The sequence below is a fragment of the Nomascus leucogenys genome, chromosome 16 (assembly GCF_006542625.1).
Source record: "Nomascus leucogenys isolate Asia chromosome 16, Asia_NLE_v1, whole genome shotgun sequence".
Classification (NCBI taxonomy): domain Eukaryota; kingdom Metazoa; phylum Chordata; class Mammalia; order Primates; family Hylobatidae; genus Nomascus; species Nomascus leucogenys.
Window position 1 is genome coordinate 2340618 of NC_044396.1, and position 25660 is coordinate 2366277.

Here is a 25660-nt window from a genome sequence, read left to right on the forward strand (position 1 = left end):
TTAAAAGGGTAAAATTATTTATTCTGAGGAAGAGGAAAAGATGTCTTTTGAATCACCTGGTTAGAAGCTTAGGCTTTAGAAAAGTGAAAAAACCTCGAGTCAGTTTCCTTGCTCTAGAACTCTTTAGGTGTTTCTTCCTCTGTGATGTGGAGAGAATGCTGTATTCCTTCCAATCTGTCACACTTTTGCTGGCAAGGTGCCCCATGATTTTGAGTTACTGTGAAAGAAAAATGCTTCTAATTAGATTATGACATAAGGCTTGCATACTATTGACTGTAAGACACACTTTGGATTCAGAGCATAAAAATCTGTAACATTCGAGAATTAAATGAGATACTATATTTAGAGCAGTTATCACAGTACCTGGCATGTAATCAACATCTGTGTGCATGTGCAGTTGTTTGTGGGTGAGTGTGTGTGCATGCCTGTGTGGACTTGCACACAAAAAGAAAAAGGGAGGAGGGAGGGAGGGAGAGAGAGAATGAATGAGTGAATAAATGGTACTTTCTTCTTTTCTAGGTACTCATTCTGCCTTCTTGTCCCTCCCATGTGCCCAGCCAGGCAACAGCAAAATCCACATGTCATGATGACTCACAATGATATTCCTTATTTATTGATAGTCTCATGTTTGCAAGCCATTTATTTTCAACAGAACTTAAGAAAACTTTTGACATGGAAAACACAGGAAGGGCAGTGAAACTAGAGCAAAGAAATGAGAATGCGTAAGATTCTGAGAGCCTGTCTTTATTAATTTAAGTCACCATGGTGGGACATTCTGCACCAGTGTAATTTCACAACAGATAAGAGGTTTCAGAGACCTGATACTGTACTCTGCATTTCCTTTGGTGGCTTGGCAGTTTAAGCTTTTGCTAATAATGTTCAATTCAGAATCTTGGTAAAAGTGAGATTTTTCAGGCATCAATCTAGATATTTAGTGCTTATCGGTTTTAAACTGATTTTAGCAATTTATTTTAACCTCAAATTAGATCTTAGGTTCTCTATTTGTAAAATGGGATACAACCTAGTTCCAGGAATAATTGAAAACAGAAATTAATGAGTAAATCACTTGAAGATTTTATGTAATAAATTCAAAGTTATATAAGATTTTATATAATAAGTTCAAAATGAATGTTTGTTCTTTCATCCAAGCACACACTAGGTGTTGGTCAGTGCTAATTAAATGGGAAGATGCTGAAAATATAGACAAGAACCTTAAAGAAAGATAACAGAAAGATAGAGAATAAACACAATAGGAGTGGCAGGTGTGATGACAGGGGCTAGCGCTGGGTACCATAAAAGCACATGGTTGTTGTCTTAACAATAGCAATGACAGCACAATTGAAGCTCCCTAAACCTGTAATACATTCTTGATAATGAATGGGTTGCCTAATTTTGTTCTCTCCTTTGGTTCAGGTTTTCCTGTGCTCCAAATCATGCTTTAAGCTCATGTGTATTTTCTGTGTCTATTTACAATACAAGTTGGCAAAAATGGGAGCGAAAGAGGAAAAATTCAGTCACTAGCTTTTACATATGGTAATTAAATAAATATTAATTTTTCATAAAGACCCTTTGGCTCCATGCAGCCACAAAAGGAAAGCAATACTGGGGTCCAGAATAAAAACGTCAAAATCTAATGTTGCGGCATAATAGTGCTTGACAGAGAAAGAAAGAAAGTAGGACAATTAATGTCTATTTGCTTGGATAAATGACTAGATAAAAGATTTCCAGCTGGAAAGCAGCAGGATATTCCCAGACCTTTTATGAGCAAAGCAGAATCTTCTGCGTTGTCAGCATTTAATGTTGCAGTGAGTTCTTTAGATTCAGATAAAAGACATGCTGCTAAATATCTAACAGAGGTTTATGTGTTAAGAACACATAGTAGGCAAATATCAAAGGTTTGTATATTTAAAGAACACATGGAGGTTTATGTTGGGCCACTAATAGATTGCTTAAATTCAATTCTATAGATTAAATAGCATGTAGGAATTTGCCTAATTATAATTCCAGTATATGTGTGTAAATTTAAACTCACAATATTAGGCAGATAATGAAGTTCATACTTGTTAAAATGATGATGATGATGATGGCCAGCATTTATTGAGTGTATGCTGTGGGTCAGACACTGTTCTAAGCCTCTCACAGGTCTTAATTCATTTAATCCTAACAATCCTATGAAGAAGATACTATTATAATCCACATCTGGGAGAGGAGAAAATCCGAGGCCTGGAAATGTTCAGTAACTTGCCTGAAGACATGCAGCTTGTAAGTGGCTGAGCTGAGATTTGAACTCAGGGGATCTGGCTACATAGCCCAGACTCTTACCTGAATCTGCCTCTTGAACATACGGAATTGCGTTGGGCTCTCTCCTCTAAGGCTGGGACCTCGGGCCTCGGGTGCCTGGGCTTGGTGCAGGCATTCCCATCTTCCCACGCTCGGCCCCCTTGCCCTCCCCACCGAACATATGGAAGTGTCCTTGGGTATCCATCCACTGATGGCCTTTTCCCCACCTGCTTCTCTCCTGCGCTCCCCAGGTCTTGGCCATTAGAGGGCGCGTGGAGCAGGAACTCGGGGGGTCCCTCCGAGGCTGGGAACCCGGCAGGGTCGGGGCCGAGGCGCAGAGAGGTGAGGGGCGCAGAGGTGAGAGGCGCAACGGAGCGGCGAGCTGACTCTTTGGGGCCTGGGGACAGAGGGAAGGGAAGGAGGGCACCAGCCAGGGACGTGAATTTGAGCTCAGAGAGGGCTAGCGGCAGGACTGTAACTTCTGCCGGGAGAACCCATCTTTTCTATTTATCGTTTCCACCTCCAGTAGGTAGTGGGCAGGCGGGGAGGCCTGGATGGCGCGTGGTGGCGGGTGGAGAAACTGACTCGCAGCCGCTCCGTAAGCCCACTCGGAACTACTACAGCCGCTGTACCTGGAGCCAGGGGCTTTGAGTGGGGGGCAGTATGAAGGCTCTGAACTGTCCGACCCCATCCCCGCTGCTCGTCCCCAGACGCGTATAATTCCCCAGAGCAAACTTTGGGTCTTTCTCTGACCAGAGATCCGAGCAATGTCCATATTCGCGTAAATGAGTGGTCAGACCTTTCTGTTTTGATAGTGCAGCGAGATACAGATGATGGGGGCGCCGAAGAACATTTTCATGGGTCTTCACTCTGTTTGGTGTGCCCTCATATTTACTGATGACAAACGTTCTGTTTTTGAGAGCCTAATGCTAATTAGGATGCATAGTCAAATAAATTATCCTGCTTTTTAATTATGACTCAGCTACCAGCATGGAGATTTGTTGTTATCCTGAGGCTGTAGTACAGTATCTGCGGCTCCGTAATTGCTTAGTTGAAATTGAAATTTTATGAATAAAACGTTTTCATTCTAAAGGTAAATTAATCACATTGATAGCATGTATACGTTTTCTTGGTGAGGAGGGCACTTTATTCGCCAGCTCGTCTCACCCCAGAGCTGTGGGTGAGATTCCAGGTACCTGCTGGGTGTAAGAGGCAGCTGTGATAATGTGGGCCCAGCTTGGGGCTGGGAACAGAAAATGTGTTTCCATCCAAACTCCCCTTTTTGTGCTGTGCACTATAGAGCAGGCCACTTCCCTGAGCCTTCAATCTCCTCATCTGTAAAAGGGCCATTGCCCATCGGGTGCGGTGGCTCACTCCTGTAATCCCAGCACTTTGGAAGGCCGAGGTGGGTGGATCACCTGAGGTCAGGAGTTCTAGAACAGCCTGGCCAATATGGTGAAACGCCATCTCTACTAAAAATACAAAAATTAGCCAGGCATGGTGGCCAGAGCCTGTAATCCTAGCTACTTGAGAGGCTGAGGTAGGGGAATCACTTGAACCTGGGAGGCAGAGGTTTCTGTGAGAGCCGAGATCACACCACTGCACTCTAGCCTGGGCGACAAGAGTGAAACTCTGTCTAAAAAAAAAAAAGCCATTGCCGATTTCACAGGACTTTGGTGAGGATTACAGGATGAACACTGGCTGCCGGGCAAAACTGACTTTAAGTTAAGCTCAGTCTTTCTCTGCTTCTCTTTGCCGGTTGTTGAACGTGCTGGAGCATATGCAACCGTGCACGTGAATGCAGCTGCAAGCTTCCGGTGTCCAATATCGCCTGGACCCGTATTACCCTCTATTGCATATTCTTAGTAGTGCTGACTTCACTTTCCCATCATGGTTTTTCCAACCCTCGGCCACATTTAAAGTTCTCAATATCTCTTCCTTCTAAGAGGTGGTTTTGTTTTCAATTGTACAGAAAAAAAACCAACAAAAATCAAAGGTATAAAAAATGAATGCACAGCATGTTATGAATTCTCGGAGGAAAAACGTCTGCAATGAAATATGCCAGAATGCTGTCAGTGGATTTTTGATCCTTCCTGCTTTTCTGTTTTCCTTCCTACTTTTCTATGTTTTTCAGCTGTTTTGTTACAATGTGTATTACATTATGTTTACAGAATAATGGAAAAGTAAAACAGAAAAACTAACATTGTAAAGCTACTACTCACCCACGGATTTATCCCCTGTTCTAGCCCAGAGAAAGGAGTCTCTCTCCCCCTATTCAGGGCTAAGTTGATTATCTGTGCTATTAATTCTACATTATCCTGACTTCTCGAGGATCTTGCATTGTAATTAGCTGAAATTTCCCCTCCACATTCAACTATTCATTCCCTTTTTAGTTTATTTTCCTCAGTATATAAATATGCTTAAGTCCTCTCTGCATCCTAGCAAACAGATCAAACCCTCTAAACCTCAACCCTACCTTGTTCCCAGTCTAATTCTAGACCCATATCTCTTCTTCCTTTTACATGCAAAGTTCTAGAAAGAGCTGACTGGATTCTCAAACTCTAGGGGCTCGTGACTGACTACTCAACCCATCACAGTCTGGTTTCTACCTGCATGACACTCTTAAAATTGCTCTTGTCAGAGGTCCAGTGACACATTGTCTCACTTCAGTCTTTCTTACTGGACTTCTCTAAGGCACTTGATACCGTTGTCTATTTTCTCCTTGAAACTCTTTCCTTGGTTTCTTGGTTTTCTTTTCTGTTTTCTTTCTTTTTTTTTTTTGAGATGGAGTCTCACTCTGTCACCCAGGCTGGAGTGCAGTGGTGCAGTCTCAGCTCACTGCAGCCTCCGCCTTTTGGGATCAAGCAATAATTCTCCTGCCTCAGCCTCTGGAGTAACTGAGATTACAGTCATGTGCCACCAAGCCCCGCTGATTTTTGTATTTTTAGTAGAGACGGGGTTTCTCCATGTTGGTCAGGCTGGTCTCGAACTCCTGACCTCAAATGATCTGCCCACCTCGGCCTCCCAAAGTGCCGGGATTACAGGCATGAGCCACCATGCCTGTCCTCTCTCCTTGGTTTTCTGTGGCACAGTTGTAATGGTAATAACTACAATTTTTTTTTTTTTTTTTTGAAACAGAGTCTTGCTCTTGTTGCCCAGTCTGGAGTGCAATGGCACATCTTGGGTCACTGCAACTTCTGCCTCCTGGGTTCAAGCCATTCTCCTGCCTCAGTTTCCCAAGTAGCTGGGATTATAGGCACCCACCATCTTGCCTGGCTAATTAATAACTACAATTTATATTATGTACCAAATACTATATGCTGTATCTACTTATAGATAGTGCCTGTAATCTTCATTCTAAGGCTAAGGTAAAAGGAAGACATCTCCATGACAAGGAAAAGAAGTCTGAGTTAGAAAGTTTAGGAAGCCTGCATGATTACATGGCTACAAAAGATGGAGTGAGGATTTGAACTCCAGTCTTTCTGAATCCAAAGCCCAAGTTTTTCCTGCTTCTGACATTTTTGTTTCCCACATTTCCTCTGGCCTCTGTGGCTGTTCATTTTCAACTCGCTCTGTGGGCTCACCTTTTTATGATACCCCATTAACATTGGCGCTTGTCTGGATGTTGTAGTTTTGGCCCTTTTGTTTTACTCTGCACCATCTTGTTGGAACATCTCATTTATGCCATGAATTCATCTCCCGGCTATAAATCCCCCAGCCAGCTCTTTGTTGATCTTGCAGCCCACAGACACAATTGGGTGAGGCATTTCACCTGATTGTTCCTCAGGCCCTTCAAAATCAACAAGTCTACAATGGGGGCCATTGAGCTGCTCTGCACACACATTTCCTCCTCATATTCCAGATTTCTTCCTTCATCTGGTGTCATGCAGTCATCCTTCCTCTCTCCCTGTCCTTATCTAATTTATTGGGCCATCTTTGTAGGGCCCTACTGTGGCTCACAAGGACCTTTGCGGTCATCCTCCTGACCACTTTTCTGACGTGAGTTTTGACCCCATCTAAGCTGTCTTGCATGTCGTTTCAAGATTGATCTTTGTAATACACAGCTTCCATCCTGTCAACCGCAGTTCCGAATTCTTCAGCGGCCTCCATTATCAGAAATACAACCTGAGCTCCTTTTCGTGGTCTTTCATGATCTCCGTTTTCCCTACCTCTCTTCTCCAGGTCTTTCCACCTCCCAGCTGCTTCCTTTCCATACTCAATATTTTGGATTGCATTGAATCCACAATTTCATTATTTCATGCCTCTGTGCATGTGTTTTCTTTGTGCAGATGTTTTCTTTGTGTAGGATATTCTCTGTGCTGGTCCATTGGGCAGATTCTGTCTCATCTATTGAGAGTCAACTCAAATACTGCCACTTGTGTAAAACCCTCCCGGATTTCATCCAGGGAAGACTCTCTCCCTGCACTTTGTATAATTATTTTATTGTATTCTAATTTCTATTAAGTTGTTTGTTTCTCTTTTAGATTGTAAGGTTCCTGAGGGCAGGCACCATGATGATTTCTTTATTTTATTTTTTTGAGACATGGAGTCTCACTCTGTCAACCAGGCTGGAGTGCAGTGGCATGATCTTGGCTTACTGCAACCTCTGCCTTCAGGGTTCAGTCAAGTGATTCTCCTGTCTCAGCCTCCTGAGTAGCTGGGATTACAGGTGCATGCCACCACCCCTGGCTTATTTTTGTACTTTTAATAGAGACGTGGTTTTGCCATGTTAGCCAGGCTGGTCTCAAACTCCTAACCTCAACTGATCCGCCAGCCTTGGCCTCCCAAAGTGCTGGGATTACAGACGTGAGCCACTGCATCTGGCTAATTTCTTTATTATTTTACAGTGAAAAATAACATACCCAGAAGTACATTAAACATACTTTAGAGATAATTATAAAGTTAACACTGTGTAACTGTCTTAGTTCATTCAGGTGGCTGTAACAAAACTACCATAGACTGGGTGGATTATAAACAACAGAAATTTATTTCTCACAGTTCTGGAGGTTGGGAAGTCCAACAACAAGGCTCTAGCCCTGTGTGGTGAAGGTGGGCCCGATTTCTCATAGAAGGCTGTCTTCTCACATGTGACCTCCCACCATGTAACTTCACATGGAAAGGTGAGGTAGCTCTTTCAGGCCTCTTTTATAAGGGCACAAATCCCATTCATTAGGCCTCCCACTCTTGTGACTTAATAACCTTCCAAAGGCCCCACCTCCTAATCACCCTGGGGATTAGGATTTCATCATGGGAAACTTTTGGGGACACGAACATTCAGACCACAGTAGTAACTATTACCCAGGTCATGGCATGAAGTATTTTTCAGCACCAGAGGAACCTCCTGCATCCCTTCCTGATACCATGAATCCCTCTACTATCTTGGCTTTTATGTTAATTACTCCTGGGTTTTCTTCATAGTTGTACTACCTGTTTGTGCATTCCCAGACAATGCTGTTTAGTTTTACAAGCTGTTGAACTTCATACCAGTGCAGTGATGTCATGTGCATTCTGTTGCATTGGGTTCCTTCTGTTCATCATTGTCTTTGTATAATTCTTCATACAAGGTTATGTGTACCTACATTTCTTTCCATTTAATGAGTGTATAGAAGCACTCCTTTATATAGATATACCATATATGACATATTTATTAATGGACATTTGGTTTGTTTCCAGTTTTTTACTATTATAATGCTTCAAATATCTTGTCCACTTCTTTTGGTACCCATGTGCACAAGTTTCTTCAGGGTATAGATCCAAGAATGGAATTGATTCCACAGGGCGTGTATATCTTCAACTCTACCAGATAATGCCAAACTGTTTTTCAAAGTGAGTGTTGAGATTTACATCCTGCCAACGTGTTGAGAGTTCCCAATACGTTACATCTTGAACGTGTGGTATTGTCAGACTTCACAATTTTCACGAATGCGATTGGTAGGTAGTGGTATTTCACTGTGGTTTTTAAATTAAAAAATTACTTTATACATTACATTTGTACATATTTATGAGGTACATGTGGAATGTTGTGACATGCATAGAATGTGTAATGATCAAATTGGGGTATTTAGGGTACCTGTCGCCTGAGTATTTATCATTTCTATGTATTAGGTGCGTCATCTGTATTTCCTTCTGTGTAATGAGGTTGACCTCCTTTCATGTGTTTATTGTTTGTCTGGATTTTGTCTCTGGTGAAGAACTTATTCAAGTTTTACTCACTTTTGTAATGGATTACTTGTCTTTATTTTATTGCTGTATAGAAGTTTTTATTGAAATCTGGATGTGAGTCCGTTGTTGATTGTATGTGTTGAAAATAATATTATACTATAAAATCACATACAATGAAGATGTATTGATTATAGTAATTTTTGATTCTTTACCTTAGTACTACTGAGCAAGAGACAGAATAGATAAGATGAATAATAGTGTACACGAGTTCAAATTAATCCTCTCCTTCTGTTCTCTCCAGGGGTTATTATCGTCCCCAGTGCTGGTGTTGGTATTGTCCTCGGAGGCTACATTATAAAAAAATTGAAACTTGGTGCCAGAGAATCTGCAAAACTAGCAATGATCTGCAGTGGTGTGTCTTTACTGTGTTTTTCAACCCTATTTATTGTTGGATGTGAAAGCATTAATCTAGGGGGCATAAACATCCCTTATACAACAGGGTAAGTATCTCTTAAGAGCCACGTTGTGTCTGCGTGATGGAGGTGCAAAGCCCCGTGGAGTTTGTGCATCTGCAGTCAGACTCATACCCCTCCCTCCAAGCTGTTCTCCCTGTGTGTGCTCTGTGTGCTCTGCCTCTCCAAGTGGAGCATGCACTCCTGCAGGGCAGAAGCCAGGGTCTCGTCTTCCTCTGTGCCCCTTCTGACCCTCACAGAGGGACTTTCATAGCATTTTAATTACATCAGATGAGGATGAAATGCTTATTGAATTAATGAAAATTGTTCAGTTTTTATTATAATGTTTTAATAGGGAATGTGTTTCTGTAGCTCAAAAACATAAAATTCAATGAAAATACAAGGTACGATGAAACCTCTTGCTCTTACCCAAGTCCTCCATCCACGTAGCTCTTCCCATTCCTCCAACCGAAGATGAAACAGGTAACCCTTTTCATTCATTTTTTTGCATATCCTTCCAAGGCTTCTTTATTTAAGACATTGTGGATATGTATTTTCAATTGTCCCTCTTTTGTATCTAAAATAGAGCATTCATACATGCTTTGCTGAGCTTTTAAAAAATGGAACAATATAGCTTGGAGATCTCTCTATACTGGTAGTAACAGTCTGAAGCATAACTCCCCCTTACCATGACTGTATTGCAGGCTGAGCATTCTCTTAAGTGCTTTACATATGTTAATCCATGAATCCTCTCAATAACCTATCAAATAGGTGCTGTTATCATCCTGAGTTTACAGATAGCAAAACGGAGGTACTGATCACATGTAACCAGTGGACTGCTGACGAATGTTTAAATGGCTCTCTAAAAAAGGCTCATGGCTGGTGCAGTGGCCCAGACCTGTAACCCCAGCACTTGGGGGAGGCTGACGCAGGAGAACAACTCGAGACTGGGAGTTCAAGACCAGCCTGCGCAACATAGTGGTAACCCGTTTATACAAAAAGTAAAAAGTAAAAAAAAGCCCCGATTTGTGGCATTTGGCAATTCTGAGATGTAAATACACCTCTGTGGCTGATCTCAAGTCACCAACTTGTCGACCCTGAACACCGAGTTAGGAGGAGGTGCTCAGTCACACACCATCGTATAATGTTTCTATCATACAGGTAGAATAGACTTAAATAGGCTAGGCAGGAGCATAGATAATGGTAAAATAATTAGAAGGTGATGAGTTTTACATATTTACTATCCTTGTCTTTAACATCATTTAATTGTATGTTTGTATCATTTAATTTTTAAAAATAGTTGTGTTAAACAAACAATTGACAAAATCCCTTAGAATTTCACAGTAGAATCTTGTCATCCAGGGTGGCTGCCTCCAGTGCAGCACTGCCCAGAACCCAAGACTTAACCTCAAGCAATTTGGCTACAGTGTCTGTGCCCACAAGCACTGCCTTTAACCACTGCATAGCGTTCCATTGTATTCCACTTTGTATTTAACCTGACCCCATTTGGTGGGCAATGGTTTGTTCCTCATCTTTAATTGTATGTATTTATTTATGTATTTATAGACATGGTCTCACTATGTTGCCCAGGCTGGTCTCGAACTCCTGGTCACAAGTGAGCCTCCTGTCTCAGCCTCCCAAGTAGCTGGGATTATGGGCACATGGCACTGTGCCCAGTTAATTTTTAGTTGTTAAAAGCAATGCTGCAATAAATAACTTCAAGGCATTTATCACTTCTCCTGTGTGCTCTGTTTGTGCAGGATAAATTCTCAGAAGTGAGATAGAATAAATAGTACCAAATTACCTCCACAGGTATTGTACCAATTTTTGCCCTCACCAGCAATGGATATGAGTGCTGTTTTCCCCACACCCTCACCAAAAGAAGATGGAAAGCTCTTCTGTGAGAGTTATGAAAACCTTAACTTTTATTTCTTTATTTCTTTTCTTTTTTTTGTTTTTGTTTTTTTTTTTTTGAAACAGAGTCTCTCTCTGTCCCCCAGGCTGGAGTGCAGTGGTGTACTCATGGTTCACTGCAGCCTCAACCTCCCAGGTTCCAGGGATCCTCTATCCTCAACCTCCCAAGTAGGGAGAGTCTATAGGCATGCACCACCATGTCTGGCTAATTTTTTGTATTTTTTTGTAGAGATGAAGTCTTACTTTGTTGCCCAGGCTGGTCTCAAACTCCTGAGCTCAAATGATCCTCCCACCAACTTCCCAAAGTGCTGAGATTACAGGCATGAGCCACTGTGCCCAGCCAACCTTTACTTCTTAACTACATGTAGTTTTGTTAGGATCTGCTAATTTAACAGAGCTTCATTGTCCAAGTTTTGGTGCTTGGTGCCAAGAAACACTTCTGTTTCCTTTTGTTTCTCGGTGGAGTTTTATGTTCTAAAATATTCCACTTTGCATTTGAATAACAAAAGCTTTGATTTCATCTAGCCAATTTAGAGTGTTTGGGGGCGAGGAGAAGGAATAACAAATCAGAGTTTATTTAGATTACAGAATACTGTGCCATCTTTTGTCCTGGGAGTTATTTTTCTACCAGAAGACATCGGTGTGTGTGTGTGTGTAAGATGCGTGTACTGGGTATGTGGCTTCTTGACAGTGCCTAATAGGATGGCACAAACAATAAAGTCTTTAAAAATGGAAAAGCAGCAGTATAGAATAAGAACTCAGGCTCTGGAGTGGAATTAGAATTTGGATCTTGACTCTGCTTGGCTGGTTGCTTAACACTAAACCTCAATATCTGCTTCTGTAAATTGGGTTGATGTTAGCAGCAATCTTAGAAGGTTGTGGGCAAGGCTTATGTGTGTAGCACATGTAAAGCTCTCAGCTCAATGTGAGGCACTGAAGGCTAGCTCTTGTCATTAGTCATCACTAATAAATTAAGAATAATTTCTATTTCTATCAAATTATTTTTTATTAAAATTAGAGAACATAAATAGAATTAAAAAGTTCATAACAAAACCCCAGCAGTCTTATGACTAACTCTGATTTGCAGGGGCCATAATTTTAAATTATTTTTAGCTGTTTCTTCTACAATGTCTCTCTGTATTTTTCAGAAATACTATATAAATTAATCAAACTAAGGTATTATTTGTGACTTCCTAGCTTGGCAAATGAGTTTCACTTTACCTTTACAAATTGTGGTCAAATCCTTTTTCAGTATTTTCATGTTAAATTTATGACATGTGTATTGTCAATGAAAAGAGTTGAACTCTGTGAAATATTTGAAGAGATTTATTCTGAGCCAAACATGAATGACTATGACCTGGGACACAGCCCTCAGGAAGTCCTGAGAACATGTGCCCAAGGTGGTGGAAATGCAGCTTGGTTTTATACATTTTAGGGAAACATGAGACTTCAATCAAATACATTTAAGAAGTACATTGGTTTGGTCCAGAAAGGCGGGACAACTTGAAGCAGGGGCCTCCAGCTTTTAGGTAGATTAAAAAATTTCCTGGATGACAATTGGTTGAGTTTATCTAAAGATCTGGGATCCATAGGAAGGAATGTCTGGGTTAAGATAAAGGACCGTGGAGACCCAAGTTCTTATTTGCAGAGGAAGCCTTCCAGTAGCAGGCTTCAGAGAGAATAGACTGTAAATTGTTTCTTATCAGACTTCAAGTCTGTGTTGATGTTAATGTCGGAGAGGTATAATGAGGCATGTCAGACTCCCCACTTCCCATCCTGGTCTGAACTAATATCGCAGGTTAAATTTTAAATAGCCCTGGCTGAGAAGGAAGTCCATTCAGTTGGTTGGGGGGCCTTAGAATTTTATTTTTGGTTTACAGTATCATGATTAGATTTCCTTATTTGTGTAACATTGATTTTCCTGGAATTAATAATTGCCTTATTTTCATTTACTTTGTTTTCTTTGAATCTGCATCTAGTTTCCCACACCCTCTGAGAGCTCAAAAAATATCTCAACATGACCTTCCACCTATCTGATGAGCTCAGGGTTCCATTTCCCCACTCCTTGGAGTCATCAGGGCCCACAGTCCCCCTACTCTCATCTGGACACAATGTTTCTAGGCTGGCTGCCCGGCTGTCATCCTGAGAATTCCTTTGCCTCTCTCTGTATTGATCCTTTGTTTTTTGGACTCTGCGGAGTCCTCTTTTTTGATTTACTCCCTCATTTTGATGGAGCACATCCTCCAGTAGCTACAAAAAGGCTGTATAGGCTGTAACTTTGGTTTCTTGGGAGATTTTTTATTATATATATTGATAAATATTATATAGAAATATATACACACACATACACACTGTTACATTTGATTGCCAAGTTGGCTGAAATTTTGGATGAGTCATTTTTACTCAGAGTTTTGAAGTTTTTGCCCCATTGTCATCTAATTTCTAATGCTTTTGTTGGAACTCTGGCTTTTCTTTTTCCCATTGCTTTGTATGAGATGTATTTTTCCTTCCTGGGAGCTTCCTTTTATTGCTAGTATTTCAGAATTTTACTATGATGTGTTTTGAGATGGATCATTTTGATTTTTTGCTAGGCACATGGTGAGCTCTTTCTGACTGGAGACTATGTTTTTCAGGTCTGTTTTTAAACTTTAATTTCTTTTTTCTCCTTGCCATTTTTTTCTCATTCTCCCCTTCATTGATCTCTCCTTTTCTTATTCTTGTTTGGGGATACTGGCAACTTTTTGCATGCCTTTGACCAAAGAATGATCCTCTTCTATCAGAGAAGGTTGCCCTCTTTGACCAAGCGTGCAGCTTCAGGAAGGATGCAGGTGGAGCAGTGAGGGAGGCAGGGGGACACCCGTCTATTCAGCCAGATCAGCTGAATCAATCCTGACAATCAATGTGGTGGCAGGTGGCAGCCAAATTACTCTCATATCCTCCTTTCCTTATTATTTATCACCATTTCATATGTACTTTTCTGTTCTACTTTTAAAAAAGATTTCTTGCATTTTATCTTCTAAGTCTTCTGTTGAATTCTTTATTTTGGCTGTCATCTTTAGTTTTTCGAAACAGGGTCTTGCTCTGTCATTCAGGCTGGAGTGCAGTGGCATGATCATGGCTCACTGCAATCTCTGCCTCCTGGACACAAGTGATCCTCCCACCTTATCCACCTGAGTAGCTTGGACTACAGGTGTCCACCACTACACTGGGATAATTTTTTGTAGAGATGGGGTCGCACTATGTTGCCCAGGCTGGTCTTGAACTTCTGAGCTCAAGCAGTCTGCCCACCTTGGCCTCCCAAAGCGCTGCAATTACAGGCGTGAGCCACCTCACCCAGCCTGTCATATTTTTCATTTCAAAATTCTTGCTGGATTTCAGAATGCCCCTTGTTTCTAGCCATCTTGCTTTATGAGTGGAATATTTTCTCTTACTTTTCCAACATTATTTAGATTTCTTTTTCTTTCCTAATTCGTCTCTGTGTCCTATGAGTGCCTAACTTTCTGTTTATTTTGCTGTCTTGATTGTGTTAGCAGCTCTGTTCAAATTTCTGGTGATCCTTAGCTTGCTCTTGGTATTAAAGAATGAGAACTTAAAAAGCTGAGCAGTTGCTGTGCGTGTGTGAGGGTAGGGCTTGTCATCTGGTGCATCTCGCTGTGGGAGGTGGATACAACTGGAGTTTTCATGAGGGTGCTGCAGTGTCAGAACCCAAGGTCTTACCTCTGAGGTGCTTCAGTTCCTCAAGAGATGGATGCTCCTTTCTCTCCTGCCAGGGCCCTGCTGGGGAGGACTACAGGCTTGTAAGCCTCGCTGCTGGCATCTTAGAGCTGAGAGTTGGGGGAATGGACCTGGGTCCTCACTGTTCATTTTGCAGGCTTTTACCTACCTTTCCTGTCACCATTCTAGCATCTCACCGAACTTCTCCTTTGTGTATGGTGCTCTTATGCCGAGCCTTTGCTTCATTTTCTCCAGACTACAGGGAGTATGAGGGAAGGAGCAGTTACCTAAGTAGAGAAGGGATGAGAATTTGCTTAAAATTGTGTCATAGTTGGACCATATCTTCCTTGTGTTACTGTCCTCGAGGTCTAAGGGCCTCTTCTTTCTCTTGCTACTTGCCTTGATTCCTGCCCGTATGTTTTTCTAAGTTCTCAATCACGCTTTCTGTTTTACTGAATCTTCCTCTTTCCCTGAACTCCATCCTCCCGCTTCACTTTGGACTGCTTGCTCAGTTGACATAACTTACATCCTGGGACCTCCTTTCAGAAGTTTCCTCAGTTGTATCCACTAGTTTTTGTTTGTTTATTTATTTGGTAACTCCTCATTTTGCCAGAAAAAAACCTCAGATACCTTCCGTGGAAAGGATACATGGGAAGAAAGTATTTCTGAGCCTGTGAGCATGTTAAAACATCTTTGTTCTTTCACATTGAAGTGATAGTTTAAGCAGGCATAGAATTCTAGGTTAAAAAATTATCAGCCCCATTAAAAAGTGGGCAAAGATATGAGAAGGCACTTTTCAAAAGAAGACATACACACAGCCAACAAGCACATGAAAAAATGCTCAACATCGCTAGTCACTAGAGAAATGCAAATCAAATCCACAGTGAGACGCCATCTCACGTCAGTCAGAATGGCTATTATTAAAAAGTAATAAAATAACAGATGCCGGCAAGGTTGTGGAGAAAAGGAAATGCTTATACACTGCTGGTGGGAGTGTAAATTAATTTAGCCATTGTAGAAAGCAGTTTGATGGTTTCTCGAAGAACTTAAAACAGAATTACCATTCAACCCAGCAATCCCATTACTGGTTATATATCCAAAGGAATATGAATAATTCTACCATAAAGACACATGCACACATATGTTCATTGCAGTATTATTCACAATAGCAAACACATGGAATCAATCTAAATGGTCATCAATAAGAGACTACATAAAGAAAATGTGGTATATACACACCATGAAATACTATGCAGCCATGAAAAAGAATGAGACCATGCCCTTTGCAGCAACATGGATGGAGCTGGTGGCCATTATCCTAAGCAAACTAACACAGGAACAGAAAACCAAATACCGCATGTTCTCACTTAGAAGCTAAACACTGAGCACACATGGACACAAAGAAGGGAACAACAGACACTGGGGTCAACACTGGAGGGTGGGAAGAGGGAGAGGATTGAAAAACTGCCCATTGAGTACTATGCTGATTACCTGAGTGATGAAATATCTGTCCACCAAACCTGCTTAACACATAACTTACCCATATAATAAACTTGCACACGTACCCCTGAACCTAAAATAAGTTAAAAAAAATTAAAACAAACAAACAAGTAAAAATAAAAAAATTATCTTTCTGGGGACTTTGAAACCATTGCTTTATTTTTCATCTAGCATGTTCTGTTGCTGATAAAAAATGTAATTTCAGCCTTAGTTCAAATTTCTCTGTGGCTAACTTTATTTGGAAGTTTTCAGAATACTTTTTTTCAAGGTGTTGTGAAATTTCATAAGGAATGCTTTACCCTCAGATTTTGTCATGGCTGGAGCCTTCTTATAATCCCAATGCCACCTTCTCAGAGAGGCTTTCCATCTCTGCCCAATCTAGGGGAGCCCACTGTCCCCCCACTCTTGATTACATTATTTCTCCTTAGTTTCCTCATGGCACTTAACATTATCTGAAATTATCTCATTTAATGATTTGCTTTGCTTTTGTCCCCTCTGTCTAAAATATGAGCTCCTTGGGCACAGTTCGTAGAGCTGTATATATATATATATAAATTTTTTTTTTGAAACAGAATCTCGCTCTGTCACCCAGGCAGGAGTGCAGTGGCACAATCTCGGCTCACTGCAACCTCCACCTCCCAGGTTCAAGCAATTCTCCTGCCTCAGCCTCCGGAGTAGCTGGGATTACAGGCATGAGCCACCGTGCCTGGCCCAGCTATCTATATAACAGTTGCATCCTCACCATCTAAAACATGTATGATAGTTGTTGTGTGAATGAATGAATGAATGAATGAGTGCCTCGGCACAAGGCTTTGTTCATTCATTGTACTAGGCACTTTCTGAACCCTTTTAATGCAACACGTCTTTTTTTTTTTTAAACTCGTTTTCTCTTTTCCCTGTGTTCTCTAGTACTCCTGTTAGTCAGATGTTGGAACGTATGGACTGGTTGCCTCTGTGTTTAATTTATTCTCTCTTATTGCATACTTTTGTCTTTTGCTATGAGAGATTTTTTTAAGCCTTGTTTTCTATCTTTATGTACATTTTTTATTTTGAGGATTTTTTTCTTTGCTATATTCTGAGTGTTCCCTTTTCATAGCATTCTGGTGTTGTTTTATGGAGTAATGTCTTCTCAGATCTCTCTGCACATAAAATTAGAATCTTCTTTTTAACTTTGTTTTTATGCCTTGCATTTTATCATTTTGTTTTAAAGAATCAGTTTTTCTGTTTGTTTATTCTGGGCTTTGCAGGTGACAATACTTGGCCTAGCATATCTCAGATGGTGTCTTTCCTCTCCCTCTACCTCAAATACAAGAATGAGGGGATTTTATTCAGAGTTCTCAACGTCTAGAGTAGAAGTTTAGCTTTTTAAATTTCTTCCAGGTTCCTTAGAGAAGCACTTCCTGATGAATTTCTGGGCCATAAATTGGAGATGGGAGGGAACGGATAAATGAGAATAGAAGGGCTCACTGATACAATTTTCTCTTCCTTAGATCTCCAGGGATGCTCACAGTTTTTTTCTCCACATCTCACTTTTGCCTTCTGTCACATCTGCTCACTTTGAGCTCAGAACCCGTGGAGGTTCAATCGGGCAGGCTGGCTCCTCTTTCTCCAAGGTGGCCTCTGCCTGTTTCACATAAACCCATGCCTATCTACTTGCCATTTTTGTGAAGTTTGGTGTCATGCTTTCATGTTAACCCTACTCTGCTTTTATTTCAAATGTGTTCTCAGAAGGGAACGGAAGGCACAGTCCATGTCTTACCTGCTTTTAAACAGCAAGTTTCCTCAAGACTCTTAAAGCCCCTGCTTAACACCACACCTACCTCATCCATCCTGAATCACCTGCTGCTGGGCTTGCCCAGCCCTACTGGGAAAAAATTATATAATGTGCTGATTGGCTCCATTACAAATTTATGAGTTCCAATCTTAGCAGGCCCTCATCTTTGCTGAGCAATCCATTTACTTCATCCCAGTCAGCTTTCTTTCTCATGCCCATGTTTTTATTTTTAAACCCATTTCTTCAAGTCCTTTATCATACTCTGGTCTTGTTTTTCTTAGCAGACAAGCTAGTAGCCCATGTTAGTTACAGATGAAGTTATGAAGAATGAACTTTCTGAACTTCTTTCTTCCATCCCCTCAAACTCATTTGTCTAACACAGTATTGTTTTCAAAGGCAAGTACTGGCTCCATCATTTCCTAACTGTGTGACCTTGCAAAAAAATTACATAACATTGTTGAGTCTCGGGTTTCTCATATATAAAATTGGTGATAATGTCAATCTCTCCTGGTCACGAGCATAATTAAAGTTCATCTCTCCTGGTTACCAGCATAATTACTTATACATTTGGTTGAAAACATTAAAATAGCGCGGAAGGGTTAAAAAAAAAAAGAGAAGTCAATGTCTCCTTCTCTCATCCTCAACCTTTCATTTTTTTTATTTTTTATTTTTGAGATGGAATCTCGCTCTGTCATCCAGGCTAAAGTGCAGTGGCACAATCTCGGCTCACTGCAACCTCCGCCCCCTGGGTTCAAGCAATTCTCCCTGCCTCAGCCTCCTGAGTAGCTGAGATTACAGGTCCCACCAACATGCTCGGCTAATTTTTGTATTTTTTAGTAGAGATGGGGTTTCACCTTGTTGGCCAGGCTGGTCTTGAACTCCTGACCTCAGGTGATCTGCCTGCCTCAGCCTCCCAAAGGGCTGGGATTACAGATGTGAGCCACCACGCCTGGCAACCTTTAGTTTAAATCATGTGAATATTTTAAACAAATATTTGTAGTTTTGATAATGAGGATGATATAGGGAAGGTTCTGATATTTCCTAGCACAGAATCTAGCACTTTGTATATGCTGAAAAAAATTAGTTTCTTATCTCTACTCCCTTTCTGGATCATGTAGAGCAATTCCATTTTCTTCTTTAATAGATGAATGAATGTCTGGCACCTATCTCTGCTCAGGGATGTTACTCATAGAGTGAGGCTGCAAGTCTTATGAACTCGACGGAAATTTACATCTTTGTTATCTAATCCATGAATTATGGTACACCTTTTCTCACTTATTGTATTCAGTCTAGAACAAGTAACCTGATTAAGAGTGCTGGAAGCTGCTGCAAGGACCCAGTTGTTTTAGTATTTGCAGTCTGACTTTAAAGGAAGTTTATAAATTGTAGCAAAAGAATAACTCAGTTTCCGTGGAGAATTTTTCTGTTTTCCCAAGTCCTAGGAATATAGTCTAGAATGACTTAATGAAAACACTACTGGGTGGTGCAGCTGTATAGGCGTGCCACTTTTAGAGTAGCAGATACCTTTGTGTGAACAAAAATGGAATCCTTTCTCCAAGCAGGGTGTGAGCTACATTTCAGCTTTGCTCCCTTGGCTGGGTGCCCTTGTGCAGTGTACAACCTGCTCAACAGTATGTGGCTGGCCTGCCTGGTAAAAACTTTCTTGTTCTGCATGATTTTAAGACTTGCATGTGGCTTTTTTTCCCTTTCAAGTCAATAAAGAGAAAGACGAAGGGAGTGGCAGTGAAGAGAGGAGTCTTTGTAAGGTACATGTTTGGTTCAGTGTGATTGGCACTTACACATGTCTTATGGTCTTATGCATACAGCATCCCTCTACTGTTTATATTATTATCTATGTTTTAGTTAAAGAACCTGAGGCTTAGAAATTAAGTGATTTATCCAAACTCATCAGTGAATAAGGAGTGGAGCTGAATCCGATCTAGGTGATGTATGTCAGAGTTTGCATTCTTTCTGAACACCTCACTGAGGTGCTGTTTTAAATTGTGTATTTCATGCATGTATGCACCTGCATGCACACACAACCTTCTTGCTGAATGAGCTATTGGGGATGTATCTACTTCTCAATACTGCGTAGTTTCCTGATATTTCAAAGCAGCTGAGTTACAGGCATCATGCTACACGCTGTGCATGCCTACAGCATTTGCTCTGTGGCTCTCACATCAGCCAGTCTAGATTTTCACCTGAGCCTTGCCACATACTGGCTGTCTGGGTATGGGCAAATTATTTGACTTTTCTGGGCTTGGTTTCTACATCTTTAAGGTGAGACTACAGATAGTATCTATCTAGTTGGATTGATGTGAGGATTGAGTAAGATACTTGGCCAATTCTTTAACCTTTCTGTGCCTCAATTTCTTCAACATTAAGATGTGATCAATTATAGTACTCATCTCTTAGGATTATAGGGAGGATAAAAAGGGATAAAATGCATAAATTGTAAGCAATTGATAAATAACTATTTAGTGATATTTTTCTCATTAATGAGGATAAAGTCTCAGAGAGGTTAAATAACTTGCTTGAAGTCACATAGCTAGAAAATGGCTGAGCTAGGGTTTGAAATTAGGTTTCTTTGATTCTGGATGCAATGCTGAAATACTTTTGATTATTACACTATTCTGACAGAAGAAAAAAATACAAAGAAGAAAGCATGCTATATAAGCCAGTTCCATTCATTAAAGTTTATGTGAAGGGCTTCAGGTTTACAGGCATGGTGAATTTTCTAACATTAAAAGGACTTAATGACTGACCCATCTTTGATTAGTATCAAGTACTCATGAGTCACCTAAGTGCCTGAGATGGGGTTGGGATGTTTTTGGAGAATGAGCTTTTCCTGTGAAGCCAAAATGGAATCACGGTGTTTTTGTAGAATGAACCTAATGTGTTATTAGTGGTTTTCTTAGAAAATTCAGATTTGACAGCCAAGATGTAGAAACAACTTAAATGTCCGTAGACAGGTGAATGGACAAAGAAAATGTGGTATGTTCATGCATCACATAACAACGTTTCAGTCAATGATGGGCCACATACACAACAGTCGTCCTGTAAGATTGTAATGGAGCTGAAAAATTCCTATTGCCTAATGATATTGTAGTCACAAGGTCGAAGTGCAATGCGTTGGTCATGAGTTTGGAGTGATGCTGGTGTAAAGAAACCTACTGTGCTGGCAGTCCTGCAGTAGTACAGCACATCTAGTTGTGTAGATAATAAGCACCTGTGTTATTGGTTTATGCATTTACTATACTATACTTTTAATCATTGTTTTAATGCATACTCTTTCTACGTATTAAAAAAGTCAACTGGGAAACAGCCTCCGGCAGGTTCTTCAGGAGGTATTCCGAAAGAAGGCATTGTTATCTTAGGAGATGACAGCTCCATGCATGTTACGGTCCCTGAAGATCTTGAGACAAGATGTGGGGGTGGGAGACAGTGATACTGATGATCCTGACCCTGTGTAGGTGTAGGCTAATGTGTGTGTTTGTGTCATAGTTTTTAAGAAAAAGTTTAAAACGGCAAAAAAAGAAAACAGTTCGTAGAATAAGGATATGAAGAAAAAATACTTTTGTACCACAGTTCAATGTGTGCTTTAAGCTAAGTGCTATTACAAAAGAGTCAAAAAGCTAAAAAATAATTACAAAGTGTATAAAGTAAAAAAATTATAGTAAGCTAAGGTTAATTTATTACTGAAGAAAGAACAGTGGTTTTTAATGGATTTAGGGTAGCCTAAGTGTACAGTGTTCGTGAAGACTACAGCAGTGCACAGTCGTGTCCTAGGCCTTCACATTACTCACCACCCACTCACTCACCCACTCACTCACTCACCCACTCACTCACCACGCACTCACTCACTCACCCACTCACTCACTCACTCACTCACCCACTCACTCACTCACTCACTCACCACTCACTCACCCACTCACTCACTCACTCACTCACCCAGAGCAACTTCCAGTCCTGCAAGCTCCATTCATGATAAATGCCCTATACAGGTGTATCTTTTTTTTATACTTTTTTATTTTTTGAGATGGAGTCTCGCTCTGTTGCCCACGCTGGAGTGCAGTGGCACAATCTCGGCTCACTGCGAGCTCCGTCTCCTGGGTTCATGCCATTCTCCTGCCTCAGCCCCCCAAGTAGCTGAGATTACAGGCCCCTGCCACCACGCCTAGCTAATTTTTTTGTATTTTTAGCAGAGATGGGGTTTCATTGTGTTAGCCAGCATGGTTTTGATCTCCTGACCTTGTGATCCACCTGCCTTGGCCTCCCAAAGTGCTGGGATTACAGGCATGAGCCACCGCGCCCGGTCTTATACTTTATTTTTATTGTAGTTTTCCTATGTTTAGACACACAACTCCTTGCCATTGTGTTGTAATTGCCTACGGTATTCAGTACACAAACATGCTGTACAGGTTTGTAGCCCAGGAGCAATAGTCTATACTGTATAGCCTAAGAGTGTAGTAGGCTAGGCCACTTAGGTTTGTGTAAGTGCATTCTACGACATTTGTACAGCAATGAAATCACCTGGAGATGCATTTCTCAGAATGTGTCCCTGTCGTTAAGTGACACATGACTATATACATACAATGGAACACTATTCAGCCTTAAAAGAAGGAAATTCTGCAATATGCAACAACATGGATGAACCTTGAGGACATCATGCTGAGTGAAAAAAGCTGGTCACAGATTTCACTTACATGAGGTAACTAAAAGAGTCAAATTCATAGACTCAAAGAGTTAGAATGGTGGTCATCAAGGCTAGGGGGATTGGGAAATGGGTTGTTACTAATCAGGAGCCACATAGTTTTAATCAAGCAAGATGAATAAGCTCTAGGGATCTGGTGTTCAACATCAAGTCTAGACTCAACAATACTATATTGTACACTTAAAACTTTGTTAAGAAGGTAGATTTCATGTTAGGTATTCTAACCACGATAAAATAAAATAGAAACTTCAGACTTAAAAATCTGATGAGTTTTCATTTTGAAAGATTGTGAGAGCTCTAGCAAAATCCTGGCCCATTTACAACTCACATAATTACATTCCCAGCACTCACAATTTTCCTCCAGTTTTAATTAAGAAATGTGTTTTGCTTCCTCTCTGTGGCTGCCGGACTGTACTTCATACAGGTGTGTCCTAATCACCTTGGACCTGAAAGAGCTGGCATTGACCATGAAAACTTTGGTTAAGTGATGCTTTCATAAATACATTGTGTAATGTGAGTTATTGCCCCTCACTCTGCCTTTTCTTCAAATAATTTTTTTAAATGGGGTTAAGTCTGATGTCTGTGTAAAGAGTTTTTAACCAGTGCTATGTGCTGATAAATCGCTTAGGACTTACTTACTGTCTATGACTATCTTTCATTTACCAATTACCGTCTTTTTGAACTTAAAGCAAAATCTATTATATTATCTGGGTTTGTGACTTGAGCTACTGAGCTGAAACTTTTCCAGGGGTGATTCTTGAGCTACCAAATGACCAGGAAGAGTTTTCTCAGTTTTCTGCTCTTGGCCGAGACTGTTGGACAGGATGATTCACTCAGTCCCACCCAGCTCCAAAATATTTCCCTAAAGTATCTTCTCTGAATATAGCTTTATTGCCCCATCATATTCAGACTATAGAAATTAAATAAATACAGTCTGTTGATTCAGACCTTTGCCACATGCACGACTCAGCTTCCTCTTCACCACACTTGATTTTACCAGAGGACAACATGGTGTCTTTAGATGGTTGACCAGCCCTCCCAGTTGACTGGCATTTCTGGCCATGTCATTCCTAAATCCTCCAATTATATCATTCAAACCATTCATCTCCTTGCCTGTGTCTCATGGGTAGCTTAATCTGCTTAAGAGTTTTTTCTCCATTGTTTAAATATTTTAGCACCATTCAAAATCATTTATTGTAGATAGTACTAATTTTAACGGAAGTTTCTGTGAATTAGAGGGAAAAGAAGTTTGCTTAAAAGAGCATAGATATACATGTTTTTGGATTATCTTAGCTCCTTTTATTTATAGTCTTAGAGTTCATTTCTAGGTGTAAATATATGAGTTCATTTTTTTTTGGCTCCGTTTGGAGACACAAACAACATTTGTTTAACTTCGTTTTAGGAGTATCAGGGGGATAAAAAGTATAAGCAAATTTTCTTTCTGCCAAGTTTGAGATTTTGTAACCAAGATCTAAACAAATCAACATGAAGTCTGTAAGGTATCATGTTTTAAGATATATGCCCTTAAAACATGATAAGTTTTTATTTCAAAAATGCCTGAGTATCATTAAACTTAGGACCAAGTTTACCTTTCTATACCCTTATATTAACATATGTTATATTATGTTATATTATTATTATATGTTAAAATATGTTATATTAACATATTAACATAACAATATAATGTAATGTTAGGAGGAGATAAAAGAGAATTTAAAACTTTACATACAATCTTGGTAGCAATATGTTATTAATGTTAATCTATACGTACATTGAAAAAAGACCAGAACAAAATATACTAAAAGCATTAAAAGTGGATATCTCTGGGTGGTAGCACTATGCATGAGTTTAATTTTTTTGTCTTTGTGTATTTTTAAAAATTTCTACAATGACTATGTATTACTTTAATAATAAATAAAGATATTTTGGAAAGCCATATAAGTGACACATTATTTTATTAGAAATGATTTTGGACTTAAAGAGATCGTTTGTACACATTGTGGGTTATTACATATAAGTTTCAAGTTATACCTGGTTTAAATTTGTTGTCTACAAAGCTGAAGGGAGCTTTAATGATAAAAATAACAATTAGACACAGTAATCACAATTTGCTTGAATATAGTTCTCTTCTAAACCTATGCTAGCACATATGCCATCACATACTGCGCTTTGTTGATTAATCTTACTCTCCTTCGTGTAGTCAGGAGGGGTATTTAATAGCCATAGATGAAAAGATTTGGCCCAAGGTCACATAGCTACTAAATGGCAGGCCTGAAACTAGATCTCCATCTAGTTCTTTTCCCACCATTCCCTGTAGGAGTAAATTTAAAAAGTACTTTATCCTTTTTGAAAGGAAAAATGTCATGGTAGCCTTTTACACTCCTCATGTTTGTGATTGTGTTACTGCTATTCATTCATGCTTCTGTTAAGTGCAGAAAGATAGCACACCAATATCTTAGCACGTGTTATGTCCCAGGCACAATGCTGGACACTGGCCATACATTCACCCGCCTAACCCCCCACAACAACCGTGTGATACTGACATTTTGATATCTGTTTTACAAATAGAAAATCTGAAATTCACAGCACTTGTGAATTGTGGATATGAAATGGAACCCAGCTCTTTCCGACTCACACTCAGGAACACTGAAAGCAGAGTGCCAGAAGAACTGCATTAGGGCTTTCTCCAGGAAGAAGAAAGTGAAATAAGCCACCCAGAAGCCCCGTGCTAGAGGACTGAAACTAGGGACAGTTACACAAAGCTTCCCTGCCAGTGTTGGGGCTTACAGATGCACACTGTGGTGAAAGATAAAATTGGGTTTAAATCCATTTCTGACCCTTACTAGCTGTGTGACTTTGGCAGTGCCTATCCCCTCAAATCTTCAATTTCCTCATCTGAAGGATGGAAGTGTGGCAATAATAATGACAATTCTCATGGGGAATGAATGAGACAACTTATGTTGAGATCTCAGGGTGCAATTCATGGAATAAAAATAGGGTTCTGCTGTTAGTTTTAAATGATAATGATGATTATGATGATGATAATAATATTTATAAACCTGAAGTTGCATAGCTCTGTATAGCCAAGGAAGGGTTCTAATGTGAAGCCAAAAATTTAAGTGGCATTGAAAAGAAACATTCTCATTGAAG

The 25660-nt window shown here is 40.2% G+C and overlaps 1 protein-coding gene across 2 annotated transcripts in view; it reads left to right on the forward strand.

The window, feature by feature from the left end:
* The window catches only part of SLCO5A1 (solute carrier organic anion transporter family member 5A1), a 155768-nt gene that overhangs the window by 116269 nt on the left and 13839 nt on the right, over positions 1 to 25660 (forward strand). For both annotated transcript variants that reach the window (XM_003274811.2, XM_012496051.2), the window contains one exon: positions 8744 to 8942. In XM_003274811.2, the coding sequence (XP_003274859.1) occupies positions 8744 to 8942 (199 nt within the window). The remainder of the gene's footprint in view (positions 1 to 8743; positions 8943 to 25660) is intronic.